The sequence below is a fragment of the Balaenoptera acutorostrata genome, chromosome 5 (assembly GCF_949987535.1).
Source record: "Balaenoptera acutorostrata chromosome 5, mBalAcu1.1, whole genome shotgun sequence".
In the NCBI taxonomy this organism is placed as follows: domain Eukaryota; kingdom Metazoa; phylum Chordata; class Mammalia; order Artiodactyla; family Balaenopteridae; genus Balaenoptera; species Balaenoptera acutorostrata.
Window position 1 is genome coordinate 118,557,986 of NC_080068.1, and position 22,029 is coordinate 118,580,014.

Below are 22,029 nucleotides of genomic sequence, written 5' to 3' on the forward strand. Positions count from 1 at the left end.
ACAACCTTCCTACCTTCTGGTTATGTAACTTTGAACAAATTTTTAAACTCAAAGCATCTCTGTTGCTTCTTCTGTAAAATGGATTACTAGAAGCACTCATGACTTAGATTGTTTTGAGGATTTGAATTAAAATCCATAGAACACTAAGAATAATGCTTTGCATAGAGTCAGTAGTAATAAAAATTATTTTTTATTATTGTTGTTTTACCTATTGCTTTGTTTTGAAATGTCCATTCTAACACATCAATTCCATTCTTTACTATGGCATCCCTATTATTTCATTTCTCTTTCAGTCAGGTGATCCAATCACAGTAAATATGCTAAAACTATGCTTAAATTATAAGACACCTGGCAGAAATTTCAAAATTTCGAAATCCAGTCATGTTTTGTTTCTGAAAACAGATGCATATAGGTATGCAGTTTACATTTAGCATAAACTGTTTAAATATTTCAATTTAGTCCTGCAAGGCTATTATTTTGGCTGACTTAATAAACATATCAATTTACCCACAGTGCTTGAATGAATGACTTGGATACACAGATACACCTTTGTGTTTTGTGACTAGAAATTTTCTGCATATATACACACACTTGAGTGCATGCACACACTCACATTAGAAATGGGCAGGGTTCAGATGTGTGTTTATCTAGATGCCTGATGTCTTTTATAGGAATATATATATACACACAGACGTGTTTTCTCTCTATATATGTATATATGTATACACGTTTGCATTTGTATATAAATAAATATATATAGAGGGACCCCTTCCCACTTTTTTTTTTTTTCTCCTTACTGTGCATAGGAAATGATACTTGTATCTTTTCAGAGCTGTCGATTCACCTGAGCCATTACTGTCCTGATGAACAGGACTTTTTTAACTGTTTGAATGATGTTAATGATATTAAACTGTATTATTGCCCTAAGTGCTTATTCTTTTACTTGCATTTGAATAGCAAAGCAACGTCAGTAATACTATTGCAGATGGAAAAAATTTATTTGATAATTTTTTTGTGGTGGGCTTGTTGCTATAACAACGGTTTTCAAGCTAAGCACTATAAAACTGCTTTTTAAGTTTGGATGAGCTAGTTATCCTAGTCATATACTTGCCTTTTCTATGTTTTGGTTTCTAATATAGGAAACAATTTTTTTCGTTTTCCTGTTAAATTTTATTACTTTGTTCTGAGATTTTAAAACATAGTTTAACTTTACCCCTGCCAATGCACACCACCTATTTTTTTCTTTTCTTTTCTTTTCTTCCCTTTTTTTACATTTTAAGACATTGAAATCGAGATGTACTTTTCTACAGCAGAACACACAGCTTTGAACCGATTTCTTCTGCTTTGAAGTAAATACAGCAATGTTTAAATGTAGCATATTCTGAAACAGTTTCAATTTCAAGATCTCTTTTAATTCCCTTTTTTCAGTAGTACAAAGTGAAATTGTACTCTACAGGAACTCCAAACATTTTTTCTTAAGTAGAGCAGTAAAAAAGGCTTAGAATTAAATTATATAAACTTAGAAGGCAGCAAAAATTAATTGTGTTTTTTATTTTAAAAAATGGTTTCAAAGAGTCAGAACAGCTGAGTAGCTGGCACTGTGCAAAGTTCTAACATGCGTGAATGCATGGGCACACACACACACTCAAAATTGAATTTATTGAGACCAAGAACCAAGAACGCATATTCTTTCCTATTAGCATATAGCACTGAACAGAAAATTATTAAAACCTTAGTATGATGAAGAGAACTGTCCAAAGTATAACTCGATCCCCAACAACCAAAATAAGAAAAAGAAAAAAAAAAATCAATTGACTTCTCCTGATTATAACAATAAGTACAGTGAGAACTGATCATAACTAAAGTGAAGAGATATTGGAAGGGATATTAAGCTGGGTATGGAATGAGCAATATAATATTAGGGAATAAGCAAAGTTGCATTTTGTCTCTTTGCTCAGAGAACCCTAACCACATACCTGTGGACATCCATAGTGTTTCATTTCATCATGCCTTATATTACCTTCATTAGGGAAGGGGTTCCATATGGTACACATGTGACCATACATGGATGTAATATTTTACAGTGAGAATTACAAAGAGATGCATTTGGTTTTCCAATGAGCTGAGAACAAGCACAGATGTGCAGAGACCAAGGACAGCCATAGAAGAATGTCAAAGCTGTAGACATTATTAACCTAGAGAATTCAATGATTTTTCCATATAAAACTCTTCTAAAGAAAAATTTTATATAGAACATTTCTCTTTTAACCCACTTTTTCTAATCTACCACTACCTTGTGTTTCATCCAAATTTCTTTCTTTAAATAAAAGTGCATTCATACAGTTATTCTACTTTCTACTAACCCCTAAAATTAGTCACAAACATTTCAAAGTTTTCTAAGATTTTTAACTAGTAGTAACTAAGAAAAACATTCTACAAAGGCACATAAGGAGCAGTCACAAGAAATCTTAAAAGTTTTATAATAGTGTACCTGGAACTCACCTAATCTTACTAGGTAAGCTCTCTCTAAAGCTTTGGTATAGGAGCTACTTGGCCTGTCTTAACTTGAGTTATTCCCATTAAAACTCTAAAAATGGAAGTTTTAGCCATGGCAATCAGAGAAGAAATAAAAGGAATACAAATTGGAAAAGAGAAGTAAAACTGTCACTGTTTGGACATGACATGATACTATACATAGAAAATCCTAAAGATGCCACCAGAAAACTACTAAAGCTAATCAATGAATTTGGTAAAGTAGCAGGATACAAAATTAATGCACAGAAATCTCTTGCATTCCTATACACTAACAATGAAAATTCAGAAAGAGAAATTAAGGAAACACTCCCATTTACCATTGCAACAAAAAGAATAAGATGCCTAGGAATAAACCTACCTAAGGAGGCAAAAGACCTGTATGCAGAAAACTATAAGACAATGATGAAAGAAATCAAAGACGATACAAACAGATGGAGAGATATACCATGTTTTTGGATTGGAAGAATCAACATTGCGAAAATGACTATACCATCCAGAGCAAACTATGGATTCAATGCAATCCCTATCAAATTACCAAAGGCATTTTTCACAGAACTAAAACAAAAAATGTTACAATTTGTATGGAAACACAAAAGACCCCGAATAGCCAAAGCAATCTTGAGAAAGAAAAACGGAGCTGCAGGAATCAGGCTTCCTGACTTCAGACTATACTACAAAGCTACAGTAATCAAGACAGTATGGTACTGGCACAGAAACAGAACTATAGATCAATGGAATAGGATAGAAAGCCCAGAGATAAACCCACACACATATGATCACCTTATCTTTGATAAAGGAGGCAAGAATATACAATGGAGAAAAGACAGCCTCTTCAATAAGTGGTGCTGGGAAAACTGGACAGCTACATGTAGAAGAATGAAATTAGAACACTTCCTAATACCGTACACAAAAATAAACTCAAAATGGATTAAAGACCTAAATGTAAGGCCAGACACTATAAAACCCTTAGAGGAAAACATAGGCAGAACACTCTATGACATAAATCAGAGCAAGATCCTTTTTGACCCACCTCCTAGAGTAATGGAAATAAAAACAAAAATAAACAAATGGGACCTAGTGAAACTTACAAGCTTTTGCACAGCAAAGGAAACCATAAATAAGATGAAAAGACAACCCTCAGAATGGGAGAAAATATTTGCAAATGAAGCAACGGACAAAGGATTAATCTCCAAAATATACAAGCAGTTCATGCAGCTCAATGTCAAAAAACAAACAACCCAATCCAAAAATGGGCAGAATACCTAAATAGACATTTCTCCAAAGAAGACATACAGATGGCCAACCAACACATGAAAAGATGTTCAACATCACTAACCATTAGAGAAATGCAAATCAAAACCACAATGAGGTATCACCTCACACCGGTTAGAACGGCCATCATCAAAAAATCTAGAAACAGTAAATGCTGGAGAGGGTGTGGAGAAAAGGGAACCCTCCTGCACTGTTGATGGGAATGTAAATTGGTACAGCCCCTATGGAGAACAGTATGGAGGTTCCTTAAAAAGCTAAAAATAGAATTACTATATGACCCAGCAATCCCACGACTGGGCATATACCCTGAGAAAACCATAATTCAAAAAGATACATGTACCACAATGTTCACTGCAGCACTATTTACAATAGCCAGGATATGGAAGCAACCTAAATGTCCATCGACAGATGAATGGATAAAGAAGATGTGGCACATATATACATTGGAATATTACTCAGCCATAAAAAGGAACAAAATTGAGTTATTTGTAGTGAGGTGGATTGACCTATAGTCTGTCATACAGAGTAAAGTAAGTCAGAAAGACAAAATCAAATACGTATGCTAATGCATATATACGGAATCTAAATAAACGGTACTGATGAACCTAGTGGCAGGGCAGGAATAAAGACACAGACATAAAGAACTGACTTGAGGACATGGTGGGGGAAAGGGAAGCTGGGATGAAGTGAGTGAGTAGCATTGACATATATACACTACCAAATGTAAAATGGATGACTAGTGGGAAGCTGCTTGCATAGCACAGGGAGATCAGCTCAATGCTTTGTGACGAACTAGAGGGGTGGGATAGGGAGGGTGGGAGGGAAGCTCAAGATGGAGGGGATCTGGAGATATATGTATACATATAGCTGATTCACTTTGTTGTACAGCAGAAACTAACACAACATTGTAAAGCAATTATACTCCAATAAAGATGAAAAAAAATAAAATAAACCTGTTATTTCAAGAGCTCTTGTCTTCCCTCAGATGTTTTCTTTTCTATCTCCCCCTTATTTCCTGTATTGTTTATATTCTATGTAGTAAGTGACAAATACAATATGGTAACAATGGCTATTTTGGTACATAAATCATTCAAATGAAATTCATTTATACTCCAGAGTATTGTTACACGTTGTCAATCAATGTCTTCCTACTTCATTCTGCAAAATTTGTTAGGTCTTTTTTCATTTGTGCCATTTGAAAAAAAATGTTCAACAAGGTTCATTGGCCTTAAGATGAACATCTGTCAGCAGGGACATTCTTATGTCTCAATTTAGTAAAACTTTTTGAAAGAGAGAGCAATTTACTGTATTTCCTGTAAATTACTATAACTTCCTTTTCACTGTGAAAATACAAAGTGTGTTTTTATTTTGAGAGGTCAAGGAGGTAGTCTTCTTTAATCATCAAAAAGTTTCAATCAAGTAAACAATTACCAGCAGTCTAAGAAATTTAAAAACAGAATTTAAATTGTAGTTATGCAACAAAAACTAAAATTTCATTTAAAATATTCAAATAGGATAGAAATTTAATATTTGAAACATAGCTTATAGTTTAAAATTTATGTCTTGAATGTGGGGACTAAGATGGAGCAAATTGTGAGGCCCCATCTTATGTATTATTAAATATTGTTTGGGAGGCTGGTATATATTTGGGAGTTTGTGTAATAAGAAATGATACATTTTTTCTAGCAGCAGTATTTCATATGAATATTTCTCCAGAAACACAAAAAATATTACTTTTTCTTTAACTGTAGGTTGAATGCAGCATTTATAAGAGTGAGAATTCCTTAAAATAATTAAACAAATTAGGCAAACTATAACACGTAAATAAAGTAAGCAAATTTTATCATTTAAATTAGTATTTTAAGTTATTTCTAATTTAGTATGTTGAAAAAGATTTTGGAATATTGCTCTATTTATAATATGTGATATAGTTCAAAAGTTATGAACATTTCTACTTATATGTGAAATGAGGTTAATGTTGGAAAAGTAATAGTGAGTGTGAAATCAATGCTGAGGTATTTAAGATGAAATGTGATATTTTACAACTTACTTTCAGGTCAATTAAAAGCTTTTTAAAAACTTGAAAAAATATAATGGTCAGTAAGTATAAGAAAAGCTATTCAACCTCATAAATAAACAGAAAAAATGCTAATAATAACTCATATACAATTTTAGGCCCATCAAATAGCCAAAAAATTTAAAAGTCTGAGAATACCAACACTGGAGAGAACAAACACTACAAAGAAATTAAGTTTAGTGAACTAGAGATAAGCATCAATGTGGATGAATATCGGGTATAAAAGTAAGGGAAAAAACTGCAGAGAATATGTATAATAGCTAGTTACCTCTCCAGTGGAAAAAGTAGTATGTGACTCAAAAGGTGCTGGTAACATTCTATATCCTAAGCTAAGTGGTGTGTACAAGGCTGCTCTTATTATCATGCTTTAATTATAGATAGTCCATACATACCCTCTTTAGAATGTATAAAGTATTTCAATATTATAGTAATTAAGAGACACATCAGAGGAATACCTGATTTATTTGAAAAAAAAAAAAAAAAAGAGGCTAAAATGGCTCTGAATTCAAAACGAGATTCTGAACTCATCTCCTATCATGGGCAGACCAAAATTACAACTATTTACAGAGCAACTATCTATGAGAATGACCTGGAGACTAACAGAAAAAAATATTTCAACAACTAAAGATATAAAGAGCCACAATGAGATGGGTGGTAGGACAGAGATGCAGTATAGTTAGGATCCACAACTCTGGGTGGCACCCCACAAATGGGAGGATAACCACACAAGGCTGGAGGAATCACAGGCCCTGACTTCAGACTATACTACAAAGCTACAGTAATCAAAACAGTATGGCACTGGCACAAAAACAGATGCATAGATCAATGGAACAGGACAGACAGCCCAGAAATAAACTCTACATTTCTATAGTTAACTAATCTACAACAAAGGAGGCAAGAATATACAATGGGGAAAAGATAACCTGTTCAATAAATGGTGATCAGAAAACTGGATAGCTACATGTAAAAGAATGAAATTAGAACATTTCCTCACACCATATACAAAAATAAACTCAAAATGGATTAAAGACTTAAATGTAAGACTGGAAACCATAAAACTCCTGGAAGAAAACATAGGCAGTATCCTCTTTGACATCAATCTTGGCAATATATTTTTGGATTTATCTCCTCAGGCAAAGGAAATAAAGCAAAAATAAACAAATAAGACTACATCAAACTAAAAAGTTTTTGTACAGGGAAGAAAGCCATCAACAAAATGAGAAGGCAGCCTACTGAATGCAAGAAGACATTTGTAAATGATATATCTGATAAGGGTTAATATTCAAAATACACAAAACTCTCACAACTCAACATCAAAAAAAAACATACAATCTGATTAAAAAATGGTCAGAAGATATAAATAGACATTTTTTCAAAAAAGACATACAGATGGCCAACAGACACATGAAAAGATGCTCAACATCACTAATCATCAGGTAAATGTAAATCAAAACCACAATGAGATACCACCTCACATCTGTCAGAATGACTATCAACAAAACAACAACAAATAACAAGTGTTGGTGAGGATGTGGAGAAAAGGGAGTCCTCATCCACTGTTGGAGAGACTGTAAATTGATGCATCCATTATGGAAAACAGTATGGGGGTTTCTAAAAAAATTGAGAACTATTATATGTCTGGCAATTTCACATCTGGGTATTTATCTGAAGAAAACAAAAGCACTAATTCCAAAAGATTTATGCACCCCAGTGTTCATTACAGCATTATTTATGGTAGCCAAGATATGGAAGCCACTTCTGTCCATCGATAGATGAATGGATAAAGAATATGTGGTATATGTGTACAATGGAATATTACTCAGCCACAAAGACTGAAATCGTGCCATCTGTGAAGACAGGAATGGATCTAGAGGGTATCATGCTAAGTGAGATAAATCAGACAGAGAAAGGCAAATACTGCATGTTCTCACTTATATGTGGAACCTTAAAAAACAAAACGAAGAAACAGAATGAAAACAGACTCATATTTATAGAGAACAAACTGGTGGTTCCCAGAAGACAGTGGAGTGGGTGGTTGGTCGACATAGGTAAAGCAATTAAAGAGGAACAAACCTCCAGTGATTAAATAAATAAGCCACAGCGATATAATATACAGCATAGGAAATATGGTCAATAATATTATAATAACTTTGATGATGGTGACTAGACTTACAGTGGTGATCATTTCATTAAGTAAGCAAGTATCAAATCGCTATGTAGTACACCTGAAACTAACATAATATTATATGTCAACTATATTTCAATTAAAAAAAAAAGAAGTAGAGTAGTGGGTGGAAATTATCAATCCCAGCAAAGAGCTAGAGAGCAAAGCTCAGGGCAGACATAAAAAAATGAAGGGTTGAATGAAAATAAAATGCAATGTCTATGACTGCTGTAACAGTTTAATCTGTTATCTGAATAATAATAATAATAATATATTCTACCTGCCACAAGATTCTATAATCAAGGTGCTTTTCTCCATGATAATTTAATATATTTCAGAACACACTGTATTTCTACAGGGAGTATAAAAGGAGCAAGTTTTTATTTTGTTTTTCTCTTCAGTCATTCTTCAGATATGAAACAATTTTGTAGCATATTTTGATGATTATCATTAACAACAACACTTAGCTGGCCTTAGCTGAAGAGCCTTATAATAATCTGAGCTAACTAATTGGCTAATTAATTAATCACTATTTATATAATCACAGAGAATGACAAAATATATAAAACCAATCAGAAAATATCCCCAGGGCTTTTAAGGCATTAACCATGAGATTTAAAGGCTCTAATAGGGTTGTTTTCCTCCTTGCTGGGAGGTGGCCAGCTTGGCTGCTCTTACCAAAATATTTTCTAATATCTTCTCTTTCCCATGGAGACAATTGCTACACCTTGAGTAGCAAAATGGAGCAGCATGGACTTTGTGTTCTTCCCCTGGTGTATCAAGAGCTTGCTCTCTGCTCAGTAATTATCTTACACTGTGAACTAACAAAGCGAGCACTCAAGTTAGTGTTAGGTCCATTACTATTTAGCCTGTTTTGAGTGCAAATGAATTCAGGGAATGTCTAATCCTAAATTAAAATCTAGTTTGTATATAAAAAGCTTTAAAAATTGTCCTGAACAGAAAATCCTTACTTGATAACAGGTCTTGTTTTAAAATATGCTTTTTAAAGAATAATAATTGCAGAAGACAGGTATAAATGAAAGTATGCCTCTAAACTCCTTGTTTCTAACAAAAAATGGACATGTTCACAATAACTGATGTCATCAAGAAAATAAATACATAAAAACTAAGTAAAATGCTCTGAGTAGAATATAATTTCTGGGCACAGTAACTAAAAATTAAGATTTAGCTTCTTTGTTCACTTAATACTTAACCCCTATATATCATTACAAATTTCAGAAATATTTGTAACATAGCGTCATTTGGTACCTCTCACAGTCATGTTAGGAGGGGGTCCTACTGCAATTCTTGTTAATCAAAGGGTCATAAATAAGATGGAAAAAAATTCAAAATGCCAAATTCCAGATGAAAGATTGTGCCTTCTCTGCTGCATGAACACAGTGTGTCCCCAGTTAGACATTCCTTTAATTTAATTTTCTTGAGGACTGCTGGTACTTACTGAAGTTTTAGGCTTTCTTCCTTATAACCAATGAGAGCCTGAGGGGATGGCTAACATCTCGGTACATGAAACAATTTTTCTCTGTCTGAAACTAACTTGTCATGACCTTGGGTTTATTACAGGATATCCAAAATGATGCATTCCACCTGTTTTCCTTCTTATTTGATTCCTTCCCTTTAGTTATCATAACTAAGATTGCAAGTATTAAGCTTGATGGTTTCTAAATCTATATTGCCACCTCTGATGCTGTCTGAAACTCTAGATCTATTTTTTCAAATGCCTACATCTGGATGTCCTATGTTAAGTCATTAGATCTTAAACCAAACTCCTCATCTTCCTAGCACCTTTTCCTCTGCCCAATTCTGCATATGTTTATGGACACACTCAGGTTAAAACCCATGATACTACAGCATCTGCACCTTTTTTTTTTTTTCTTTTTGCTCCTTCACTGAGCATGTTTCCAAGTCCTGTCAATCCTGCATGGTCTCTCCCAGTCTCCCCTTTCCATCATGACTGCCACCAAGCTCTGTCCTGGCTCTGTCAGGCCAGGCTCTGTCCTAGAAGCTTTCCAGTACTTATCTCATTCAGGGCTCATCCCAATACTAAGAACAGTGTTGTTTTCCATCGGTTCTACAGATCTGCAATCTGAGAATTGGAGAGGTTTTCAGACATGTTCGGGGTTAACAAGTAAGTGTAGATGCCCAGACTGATACCCGAACTCAAGGCATTGTATTCTAAAAGAAAGCTTAGACATTCAGGACAAATAGTCTGGGTTTGCTCTGCTACTTACTAGCTAGATGAGTATCGATATTGCTACGCCTCATTTTACTCATTCAGAAAATGTACAAAATATTTCCTCTTAGTGTTGTTGTATTAAATGATATACTGCCTGTTAATGATTATCCCAGTGTTTAGTGTCTTTTAATATGCTAAATAAATACTATTTTAAAACATGTATAATAATTACTATGCCCATATAATTGTAATAGGCTCTTTTAGGTCTTCTCAAAAACATCTCCCTTATTCAAACAACATATTTTTCTTCAATCCTAAATCTGATCATGTCACTGTCTGGCTTAAAATCTTCAGTGATTCAAATGGTATCCTTCTACCCAGAGAGCTCCATATTATGGCCACAACCAAATCTTCAGCATTTAGTCCCACTACTATTTCTTATTTACTTTATCATCCAACTAAGACAAGCAACTTAACATTTGTCCTGATAGTCTCAGCCAAGTCTGAGCTTGGGCTGACCTGCTGGCCAAGAATCTACTTCACCATCTTGATTTGCTAGTGTTCTGTCAAACCATCACAGAAGACTCAAATGTCACCTCCTCCAAGAAATCTCCCTAATTACTAGAAGAAGAAATATCGTTTCCCTTTCTTTGTTCCCATTGCCCATAGTAATGTTGTCATGGCACATATTGTATTCTGCCTTGTAATGTTGATAATTGTGAATATGTCTTGCCTATACTACTGAAATCAAGAACCGAATATTTCACATATTTGTGTAAACTCTCTAGTGAATAATAATATACAGAGCCCATAGGTGAGAAATAAGTGATTTGAGCATTGAATTAAATTATATTAAGTTAATATATAAACTGTAAATGTTTTTAGCTGAATACCCAGTTTGGAAGAGATTACTGGTGTATATTTTCTCACATTTTTCATTCTTATCATTTAAAAGTGTACTTTCATATAATTTTGACTTTTTTTTTTAAAGTGGAGAAATACCCTATTTGCTTCCATAAAGGAATATTTTCTTGGGAAAATAGTTTTTCCTTCCATTGACAGAGTTAAATATATGGCCACTTGAAAGAATTCAGAAGAAAAAAAAAAAACCTGGGACATTTACATTGAGACTTTAGATGAAAGAAAGATAATTATAATTAAATATACCCTGTACAGTGGCTGTCCTCCTCTGAGCATATTTGAGGACAATATTGACTCTGCCAAAATACTTATATGTAGCTTCTCTTTCCAGTCAAGTCAAACTCTACTTACAAGAAACATTTTAAATGCACCCCAATGTTCACAGCAACATTATTTACAATTGCCAAGATATGGAAGCAACCTAAATGTCCATGAACAGACAAATGGATAAAGAAGCTGTGGTATATATATATATATATATATATATATATATATATATATATATACACACACACACACAATGGAAAACTAATCAGACATAAAAAAGAACAAAATTTTGCCATTTGCAGCAACATGGATGGACTTGGAGGGTATTACGCTAACTGAAATAAGTCAGAGAAAGACAAATACTGTATGATATCACTTATATGCGGAATCTAAAAAATATAACAAATTAGTGAATATAACAAAAAAGAAGCAGACACAGATATAGAGAGCAAATTAGTGGTTACCAGTGGGGAGGGGAAGGAGGGGCAACATAGGGGTGGGGGAGTGGGTGGCACAAGCTATTGGGTGTAAGATCGGCTCCAGGATGTATTGTACAACATGGGGAACATAGCCAATATTTTGTAATAACTGTAAATGGAAAATAACTTTAAAAAATTGTATAAAACATTAAAAAAATATATCTCCCAGCTGAAAAATAAATTAATTTAAAAAACATTTTAATTGACACAGTAATTCTCTCTATGTTTATATAGAACATGGATCATTCTTAAAAGTCTTTGATAGTACCTGCTTTTTCTTTTGAACCAATTGAGTGTCTTCAAGTAGTACATAAACTTCTTGCATCTGGGCACCTAAGGAGGTTCTAAATGCAATTCTTCCCTGGACATCTAAAGAATCTGAGTCAGTGTCAGGGCTGTAGTTTCACACAAGTCTTGCTGATGGGTCCTCTCTCCTTTATAGGATTATTGTTGTGACTGAGTTCCTGCTTCCAGGTCTCTGTCATGTTCTCTCTGCCAAACTCCATGTTGTCAAATTCCACCTCTTCCACTATCTTCTGTTCCTTTTTTTTTTTTTTTTTTTTTCAGAAAGAAGATTTATGCTCACAAACCTAATCCATTAATTCTGCTGTGAAATATCCCAATAAATGCTGACCCCCATCTGCCTGGGCCACTGCCTAGCGCTTATGCTACACTTGCTGATTGCATGCTGGTTCACTTGCTTAGAAACTGCCGAGGAGCTTTCAGATGCTGCTTGATTAACTCTGATGGGCCATCCATCCAGTTCTTGCTGCCTGGACTGTCCTGCGTTGTTGAATCTATACTAGTTGATAATGTATCAAATCTGGAGTCCATCTCTGTTTTAGTCATTCAATTTGCACAATTTATTACTTTTGCACTATAAATCTTTGAACCTATGATTTTCAATGCAGGAAATATGGTGTCAAATAATTGCATAAAGACATTCAAATTAAGACACTGGTAAATTGCTTTATCTGGATCAAACCTTAATACCAGTCTACGTATAGATCCATTAAAAACACTACGTGGGGGAAGGAGTCAAACAAATTAGAGAGTTAGCCACTTATTTTGGACTTCAGGTTTATAACATAGACTTTTTTTCCCCCTATTTTTGCCTCTGACTCAAAATATACAAATCACTTGTTTTGAGACAAAACTCAAAACTATCCTTAAATTGTTCTTTTTTAAAGTAGTAAGTTCAATTCTGAGACTAATTAGTTCTGCACTCACCAAATAGTTAAAAAACAGTGTAATGATTGTCAATATAATATTTTCAAATCAGGTCTAAGATTACTTATTACATATGTTGAGACATAATTAGATGTATGGGAAAAAACTGTTTCACCACCTAATTTTGGAGTTGACTCATGTACATGAAGACGATAAGTGACAGTTAAGGTCAGTGATTATTTAAGGACACAGTTTCAGCTTGGGTCATTAGGGCATCTGTTGCCTTCTCATAAGAAGTTGGACTTGATATAGCTTTTGAGATATGAGTAGATTCAAGGAAAGTATTTTAGTGAAGGTTTAGAAGCTGAGAAAAGAGGTGAACGTAAGCACTATCAATCCATTGCAGAGGAACAGACAGTGGGCTAGCCTAAGAGAAACTGTATATTGAGTAGTAGTAAGAATAGATGCTGAAAAGGTAAATTGAGCTGGATTACATAGGACCTTAAAATAAAGTCTGGATTTCTCAGGCAGATAATATCTTAAATATAGTCTTATACAGAGTAGATGTCCAATGAATAAATGGAAGCATTTCTTCAAGAAATCTAAAGACGTATAAAATGCTAATAATGGTGTCTTATTGCCAACAGAGAGAATAATGACAGGTCAACAGAATTGATGAAAGCACCAGAATTATTTATAGCATCAATAATATATTTGATTTCATTGCCAGTGTGGAAGCTTACATTCACCATCGAGAAAGAACATTTATTCTGTCTTAGGAAAACTATGAAAAAAAGAACATATTTTCTCAATTCTATCAAATTTCTATGACTATTCCAAGTGCCACAACCGAGGGTAAAACATTGTTCATAGAAATCAGGTTAGTGGTCTGCAAGAAGACTTTTTAAATTAAGTTTTTAATAATCAGGATTGCCCTTTATTATTTTAATTTTCTCTAAAAAATGCATTATCACTCAACTGATATCACTTTGGGAATGAACATTACCTACACGTAAGTAAGGCCATGATGAAAACAAGAGTTGCTTTCAAAACCAAGAAAGAGTAAATTCAAGTGTATAAGACATCACCCTCTATAGGGTGATGAAGGTCATCTTGCTAATAGAGCTTTAGATGTACAGGAAGTATTTCATGATTGCCTTGAGGACCACACAGAAATATTAACAAGTCAAAACATGATGATATCTTCTGACTTCATTCATAGCTAATATTTCACAATCTTTCAAAATACAATTAGTTTCTACAAGTTTCTATACATTAAATTTCTCTCATATCTTGAATTTCTAGATACACAGTGAAATTTAATTAACAGTCAGATGACAGTTACTGAAACTGAGCTTAATTTTGCTTGCCTTAGAAATGGACATATTAATTTCTATATCAGTGGCTTTGGTCAGATGAGGGTATGATGAAATAAGATAAAGCACACAAATCTCAAAAAAAAAAAAAACAAACCTAGATATATTGTAGTTTAGATATGGCAGAACCATGTAGTGGAAAGAATATGGACTTTCAAGTTCAGTTGAAACACTTGCATTCTTTTCACTGCATCAAATGCTGTGACTTAAAAACACTAATTCTTTAACAGTATGATCCAGAATCTCTACCTCAAAGTGAGAAAATTGGCTCAAATAATAATATGCTGGTATATGTTTTGTTCATAGAGTGAGGTGGTGCTGCAGTCAAGGCCATGTTTGAATTGGTTGTTGATTGCTCCCAGCTATGTGCTCCCAGTCTAATCGTGGGAGTGGCCTGGGGAAGGTCCAATCATGCACATAACCAAGGTTTTTCAACCCTAACCCTCCAGCTTTCCTCAATTTGTTCTGTTGAGGAACAGCATACTTCTACTCTCTAATTTAGAATAATATAGAAAAATGTCACTAGCTATCCAATACCCTCGCTCTGGAAAATTTGGGGAGATTTTGAGGGAGGATGGATTTCTCCCCATCTATCAGTGTACAAAGAAATCTTACACCACCAGAAAAGGAACATGAGGATGAAGAACTGGGAGTATGCAGACCTTTTCTACACACAGTTCAAGATTCTTTCCCACAAAATCATATTTATCCAAAAAATAACAGTCAAAAGAGAAATCAAATTCCCAAGACTAGAATTATAATTTTTATATTGAAAAACAGTATTCCCTATTGACCTATAAGTAACCCAACAAGTTATTTCAGTTCCAGTCAAGTTTCTGATATTCTTTGGTTAAGAGTTCTGAGCAAGAACCAGATACAACACCCAAAGTGGCAGAAAAGAGTATTTTCTTCAAAGTGACAGTTAACTTAGCATGGGCACGTGTGTGTGTGTGTGTGTGTGTGTGTGTGTGTGTATAGAATATACGATCAGTATACATATGCACATACATACACACTATATATATCTATATATATACACACGCAACTTTTCTGAGTCTTTATCTGTGTGTGGCATTGTTCCAGCCTTTGTTAAATTTCGGTATTCTGTTATTTTGTTTGGGGTTATGTCACTCAAGAAGTCCTCAGTAATCCTTGAATATTAGATGAGTAGTGGTGAATACTATTTGTTTTCTATTGAGAATAAGTGATAGAGCTGAATTTGAGGCAGAAAAATTTGTTAAGAATTTTTCAATTCATACAGTTTATTAGACTAAAATTAGGAAACTTTTCCTTTCAGGATTTCAGGATAGGAATCACTCAGAGAACCATTTGAAGCACATGACCTTGCCTTAAGTTTTTGATTTTAAAATTAAAATAAAACTAGAATTTACATCAATTAAAAGGAATAGTAAATACAAAAAAGCATAAGTAAAAAAAAAAGAAAAATCTAGACAGAATTCAAGAGGGATCACTTAATCCCTTTACAACAATACCCAAAATAAAATATTTGGATCCCAGTCAAGTGATACTTCATTCAGTGGCTCATTAAAAACAGAGTTCACTGGTCCACATATACTTTGAAGATTTTTAAAAAGTTAACTTATTTCACTGGTTTTAATAATATTTTATTATAATGGTCATAAGGTGTTAGGATGGGGAAAAAAAGCTGTTATATTGAGGTTTCATCTTTGGCGGATAAAAAGCCTAATAGCAGAAATACAAAAAAGATGACATGATCTTAACAATCTCTAGTTCCTTTATTATTCTAAGCTGTGTTCTATTATTTTTGTTTATATGTTTGCTAAAATTACTTGTTCACAGAAAGAATTTAATTATATATAAAACAAGATAGGCACAAGTGAAAGTCTTGAATCAAGATTATAAAAAAGGGAATTATTCTCAGAATACCTACCCACCTTAGTAAAACATATTTGGCTTTTCCTTTATCTGATAACAATCATGGGGTGAATTTGTTATACCGCAGCCAATTTGGCCTTAGCCTAGAAGTGCTACCAGTAACACTGCTGTGTTACCCAAAATGACGTGATAATAGAGATAGTGATGGTAGCTCCTGAGGTGAAGTCCAATACCACATCCCCTATAAAACTGTTTTTTTTCATATCTATATTTACAAATGTATGAACATTTCATATAGACAAGCACTATGCTTACTTGTTATATAAAAGTCTTGGGCTGCTTCTCTATCTTATATTATAACCACCATTGTCAAACCCAAGTAGGGCAGGAGGATCTGTCCAGCGATAGCGATTTTCATGACTGTATTAGTCTTACTGCTACAAACTGCAACATGTGTGGAGTAATGGAGGCTGTTCTATGGGGGGCTGGCTGGGATGGGCAAAATCTAAAAGAGGCAAGGAGATTAAGTTCAAATACTCTTTGGGATATTTTAGTTCTATGCCTCTCTGAAGCATTTTGGGGGTGGGTGAGGAATGGTTAAGGCTTAGTTTAAGTTTTAATGCTTATTTTATCTCAAATTTACTGCATCTTAAAGTTTTGAGTAATTAGAAGTCTAAAATATTCAAAATTCTATTTCATCAATACCACAGAGTTAGTGAAAGAAAAATAATCAGGTGATTTATAAATGTTCTTACCTTCACATCTTTGACATTCATCCTTGTCCCTTCCTTCCCAACAAAGATGTCATCAATGTCCACAAGGATATACCTGTCCAAAGACAATGTCAGCCTCTTCCCTGACAAGAAGGAGATGGCATCTATGAAGATGAGCTTGTGTAGCCAAAAGTTTAAGTTGTTGCCGAAAAGAACTCGCTGAATTCCATCATGAAGCCCCAGATCCTGAATCACCGTCGCATAGAGTGGTTTGCTGGAGAAGGATGAAAGGGATTTTTCTGTCTGTAATTCAGTTAAAAGCACAGGTTGGTAGGTTGAATGATTATACTGGAAAATTGTCCAGTCTTCCCCAGGAAGAGGGCCTTTCTCAACCTTGGGGGCTTTGGTAATATGCAGCAAAGGAGACTGAGGGTTGACAAAACAGTCCTTTAGAGCTAGATTATTGAAAAGGTTTAATGGAAAACCTTTTAATTGTGTACTTGGTGAGCTGTTTTCATTGGCTTTATGAAAACCAATTATACTAACACTGTATTCCACACAGTATTTTTCTAAAAGCTCTCGATTCCATGAGTCCATGCTGACATACTTCAGAATATTTTCATAAATAACTAAAATATATTTCCCTTTGCCATTATCTGTTAGAGGAGGTATGTCTCCCTTGCCAGGGGCGATGACCATATGGAACTGAAATCGGCTGGACTCCAAGATAGCGATAATATCTTGACCAAGTTGAGAGTACTGGCTCTCCACAAACAGAAGGACAGTAGGATCAGTTTTGGATGTATCAATAGGTTTGACTGTCTTCAGCTCCATTGATCGATATGGTAGGATTTTAACGTCAGTACATTCTGCTGCTGCAGTGGTTTCCATAAGTGTCATTTCCTGTTTATAGCCAGAGTAGAGGAAATAGGCAGAAATGACAATGCTCACCAAGCAAAAGGTGGCTAAGAGAACAATCAATGTTCGAAAACTTCTCCGAAGCTTCACAACAAGATTCATTTTTTAAAATACTGCTTTGGAAGCTTTTTCCAAGTTCTTTTCCTAAAGTGCCATTGTAAATAAAGTATGAAATGGTACAAATGCTACTTTCCACAAGTTCATGTAACCATTGCAAACCATGTAAAATATTTGATGGGATTGCAAGCAAGTTAAAGTTGGAGGACAGTGGACTAGGAAAGTAAAAGTTGAAGAGATTTTGAATATGTCCAATACCAAAGGTTGCTGTAGAGTCCTCTAAACATTACCTGCAAAAGAGGAGAAATATAATGACTAAAACAAAAATAGTAATATAAGTATTTACGTGTATATCTATGCTGATATATAAGAAACATACATATTAAAGATAAATTTAGTATGTTAATATGCTAAAATATTAATAACCTGATGTTTACAGTCAAGATTTTACTACTTAGAATGTAGTAGATTTTTTTCATGTCTTCAAGAACATAGACCCTATTTAATTTTGCCAAAATATCCATCTATATAGAAATACTGATTGAGATCATTTTTCAAACTAGGCACCTCAAAAAAAAAAAGAAGGTAAGGAATAAAGTTTTAGTGTACAATGGTAAAACCATAAAACTTATGGTAAAACCATAAAACCTGCTTCTGCAAGGCTGGTAGACATTACATACATACAGAATTAGGAAATCAGGTATCCGTGTGGGGTTTGGAGCAGTGGAACATGCTTTTAAGTATCTACTTAGGTATCTGGAGTTCTAAGGTGAGGGGATGATTTTGTCTCAAATACATAGTAGTTACAGGTTTTTCCCTTTAGTAACATTCTTTTCTGAAGTCACAGGGAGACACTTGGCCTTCTTCAGCATAACAGCCAAAATAGAGAGGATTTCTCTTTCAGCATTCTTAGAAGCAAAGTGAGAGAGAAGCTATGGGAGAAAGAACAAAATGGGAAGAGGATCTTAAGATCTTTTTAATGAAACAGAGGTCAGAAGCCTAGATGAGAAGAAAAATCTTGACATGTTTTTCTCAAAGCACATTCCTAAATTTGGCTGATTTCTCTAATTAGAATTAAAATTGTTTTCGATTATTACATTTTATCCAACAGTCAAGTGTTCTATTTCCCTTATCAATTTCTTTTAAAAAGAAAAAAAAGTAGAAAAAAAGAAAAAAAATTAGAAAGCAAATTGCTTTCCCAAATTGCTTCACCACAAATGGACATAATTTTCCATTATTTTTGACTCTGATTTTTAGTGAATTCCTTCCTATACAAATTTTCTTCATTCTCCTCAGAACTGTTAGACTAATTATGGAATTTTCTATTTCCCAGTTTGCCAAAATAGCGTCCCTAGGAAAGTAACCAAAATAGGTTATGTTTTTAATCTGTGATACATATACTTTAAGGTGTGTATTATTGATGTACTATATCATAGAGAATCAAATTAGCGTGTTTTGTAATATGAGTTGTATATTACATGACACTGCAAATATTTTATGAGTTTCTTTTTTATTTTTTAATTTAAAGAAACTGAATAATGATTAAAAGAATATTAGATTAAATGATTAAACAGCATTATATCGCTTTATTTTTATGTTCTGAAACACATTTTTTCTACATAGTAATTTAAATTTTAGAAATCAACAATAAGTTGAAATAACATTTGTTTTTCTCTTAGATTTTGGAAAAAAAATTTAAAACAATCTCAAAAGTCCATGAGTTAAAAATTTTAAATTTCTACCAAACATTTTACTTCTTCAGATTCCAAATATATAAGTAGGCCTGAATTTTCCCCTTTGAAATAGTGAACCAATTTAAAAAATCTCTCCAGTGATTTCAAATTCACTTTAAAGGAAAATTAACTCCACATGCTAGGGACTTACTAATACACTGTTATCAAACATAATTTTTTTTTTTAATCAAACATAATTTTTAAGATAATTATTTGCTCCCCCTAAACCTTTCAATTTTTTTAAAGTTCTGTTCCCTTTGAATACATTGAATTATTATTTTACTAAAAAGAAATAAAATACAGTGATAAAAAGGCTTAGGTTTGGTATAAAATATATGAACCAATTATGGTCTACCCTCTACTTTTATGTATGTTTGAAAATGTTCATAAAGTAAATTTTAAAATAAAAATCAAATTAAATTATATATGTAAAATAAATATTGAAAGAGATTTGGAATTTGCCAAAGAAAGTTATCCAGTCTTTATTATATTCCATCCCAGACTTCTCCAAGCTCATGTATTTGATTAAAAAATCCATTTAAGGGCACATGGAATCAGTCCCACTCCCACCTCCCCCTCGCATCACCCCACAAAAGTAGAAATCTAATCCACATACTTTGGTGGTTTGTTTAGTATTTTCAGAATGCATTCAATCAGGAATTTGAAAAGAAACTAAGTGCATGCCAAGTTAATATTTGTTAAATCCTTATCTATTCTGACATCAAAAATGCGACTTTTATTTTTGAATGTACAAAGTATGAGATGTCAGTTTTGCATATTAGAACAGTTCATTCTACTATGCAATAGTGAAAAGGAAATAAAAAAGCATATGGAACTAGAATCTGCCAACCAAAAGAATAAATAAAATTTAAATGTGACATTTATTTAAAATTAATATGTTCAGAGTTAGAAGAATGATAGATGCAGATTACCACCACTGTAGATATATGTTTGACTCTGTGTTTGTGTGCGTTTATGTGTGTGTGTTAATCGAGTGACTTATACTTCCCATTCAATCCTCCTGTTTATTCTTCCCTAGCAAAAACTGGCCAGTGGAGGTGAGGAAGCCTGAGCAATAAAAGATAATGTAACAAGGAAATTTACTTATGTCCTATGCCTGAGATAAGAAATGATATGGTATGCCAAAGAGATATAGTATATATATTTGGGGAGGGGAAAAATTTCCCCCCTAGCCCACTTGGTTCTTTGGGGTGTTCTAACAATTAAAATGAAAAAAAAAAAAAAAAAAAGACAGCAGGAGAAAAACCAAGTTAATTTCATATGTATGGAGGTCTCATAGATATAGGACCAAAGCAAGCAGCTTTTAGGCAAAGAAACAATAAATTTGAGAGGAATTGACAAGACAAAGAAACTTGGGCTTGGGTGCTAGTTAGTGAAGAATCTAAGCAGTTTGTTTACACAGCCTTCTCTACTCTGAATTCCCTATCTTTGGTGATAAAGATGTCTCCCTACCTCCTGCTTCAGGGAAGGTACCTTTCACATGGGAGATTTATTTCCTAATTTCTGGAGACAAAGGAGAGGTAGAGTGTTCTTCTTGCACTGGCTGTTTCTTAAGTAACTTTAATTCCAAATAATCAATATGCCACTTTGGCACATTTGGGGTGGCTACCTTGAGCCCCAACAATGTATATTGATCTCTGCCCCCAGTTCCTGGCACAGAGCTCCTAAATCCCTTGTTATTTCCTGGGTGATACGAGTGTCTTTTGTCCTAATGAGGTGATATGAGCAGGACCCTGTGGGGCTCCTAGGCACAAAAGCCTTCCTGTGTCCCCCATTTCTTTGATTACAGGAAATAGTCTTCATTCAGCCTCCATGACCTTCCCTGAGTTCCAACCGGCAGGTTCAAGCAATGGTTCATTAGGGAAGGGAGGGGATACAAGACAAGGGAGAAACAACAGTCAAGAGAAACAATAGTGCAGCCTTGGGGCAAGGTCCTGGTTCCCCAACAAGGGATACACACAATATCTCTGAGCTGTTTGCAAAAACTGAAACCCCTACCAGGCTGGAGAAGTTAACGTGTAACGGTTAACTTTGATATGGTGCCTACAGGCACGTAGACCCCAGACTGGTTGGAATCAGAAGGTTGATGATGCTGACTCCCACTTACCTCACCACCAACCAATCAGAAGAATGTCCACGAGCTGATCACGCTCTCTTTGAACCACTACCATAAAACCCCTTACTCCAGGTTGGGACACACAGATTTGAGGGTATTAGCCCACTGTGTCCCCCTTTGCCTGGCAAAGCAATAAAGCTATTCTTTTCTACTTCACCC

The 22,029-nt window shown here is 34.2% G+C and overlaps 1 protein-coding gene across 2 annotated transcripts in view; it reads right to left on the bottom strand.

The window, feature by feature from the left end:
• Positions 1-18,045, bottom strand: part of LOC103004566 (N-deacetylase and N-sulfotransferase 4) — a 231,422-nt gene extending 213,377 nt beyond the window's left edge. For both annotated transcript variants that reach the window (XM_028164021.2, XM_007172427.2), the window contains exon 1: positions 17,068-18,045. In XM_028164021.2, the coding sequence (XP_028019822.1) occupies positions 17,068-18,045 (978 nt within the window). The remainder of the gene's footprint in view (positions 1-17,067) is intronic.
• Positions 18,046-22,029: the final 3,984 nt, after the last annotated feature.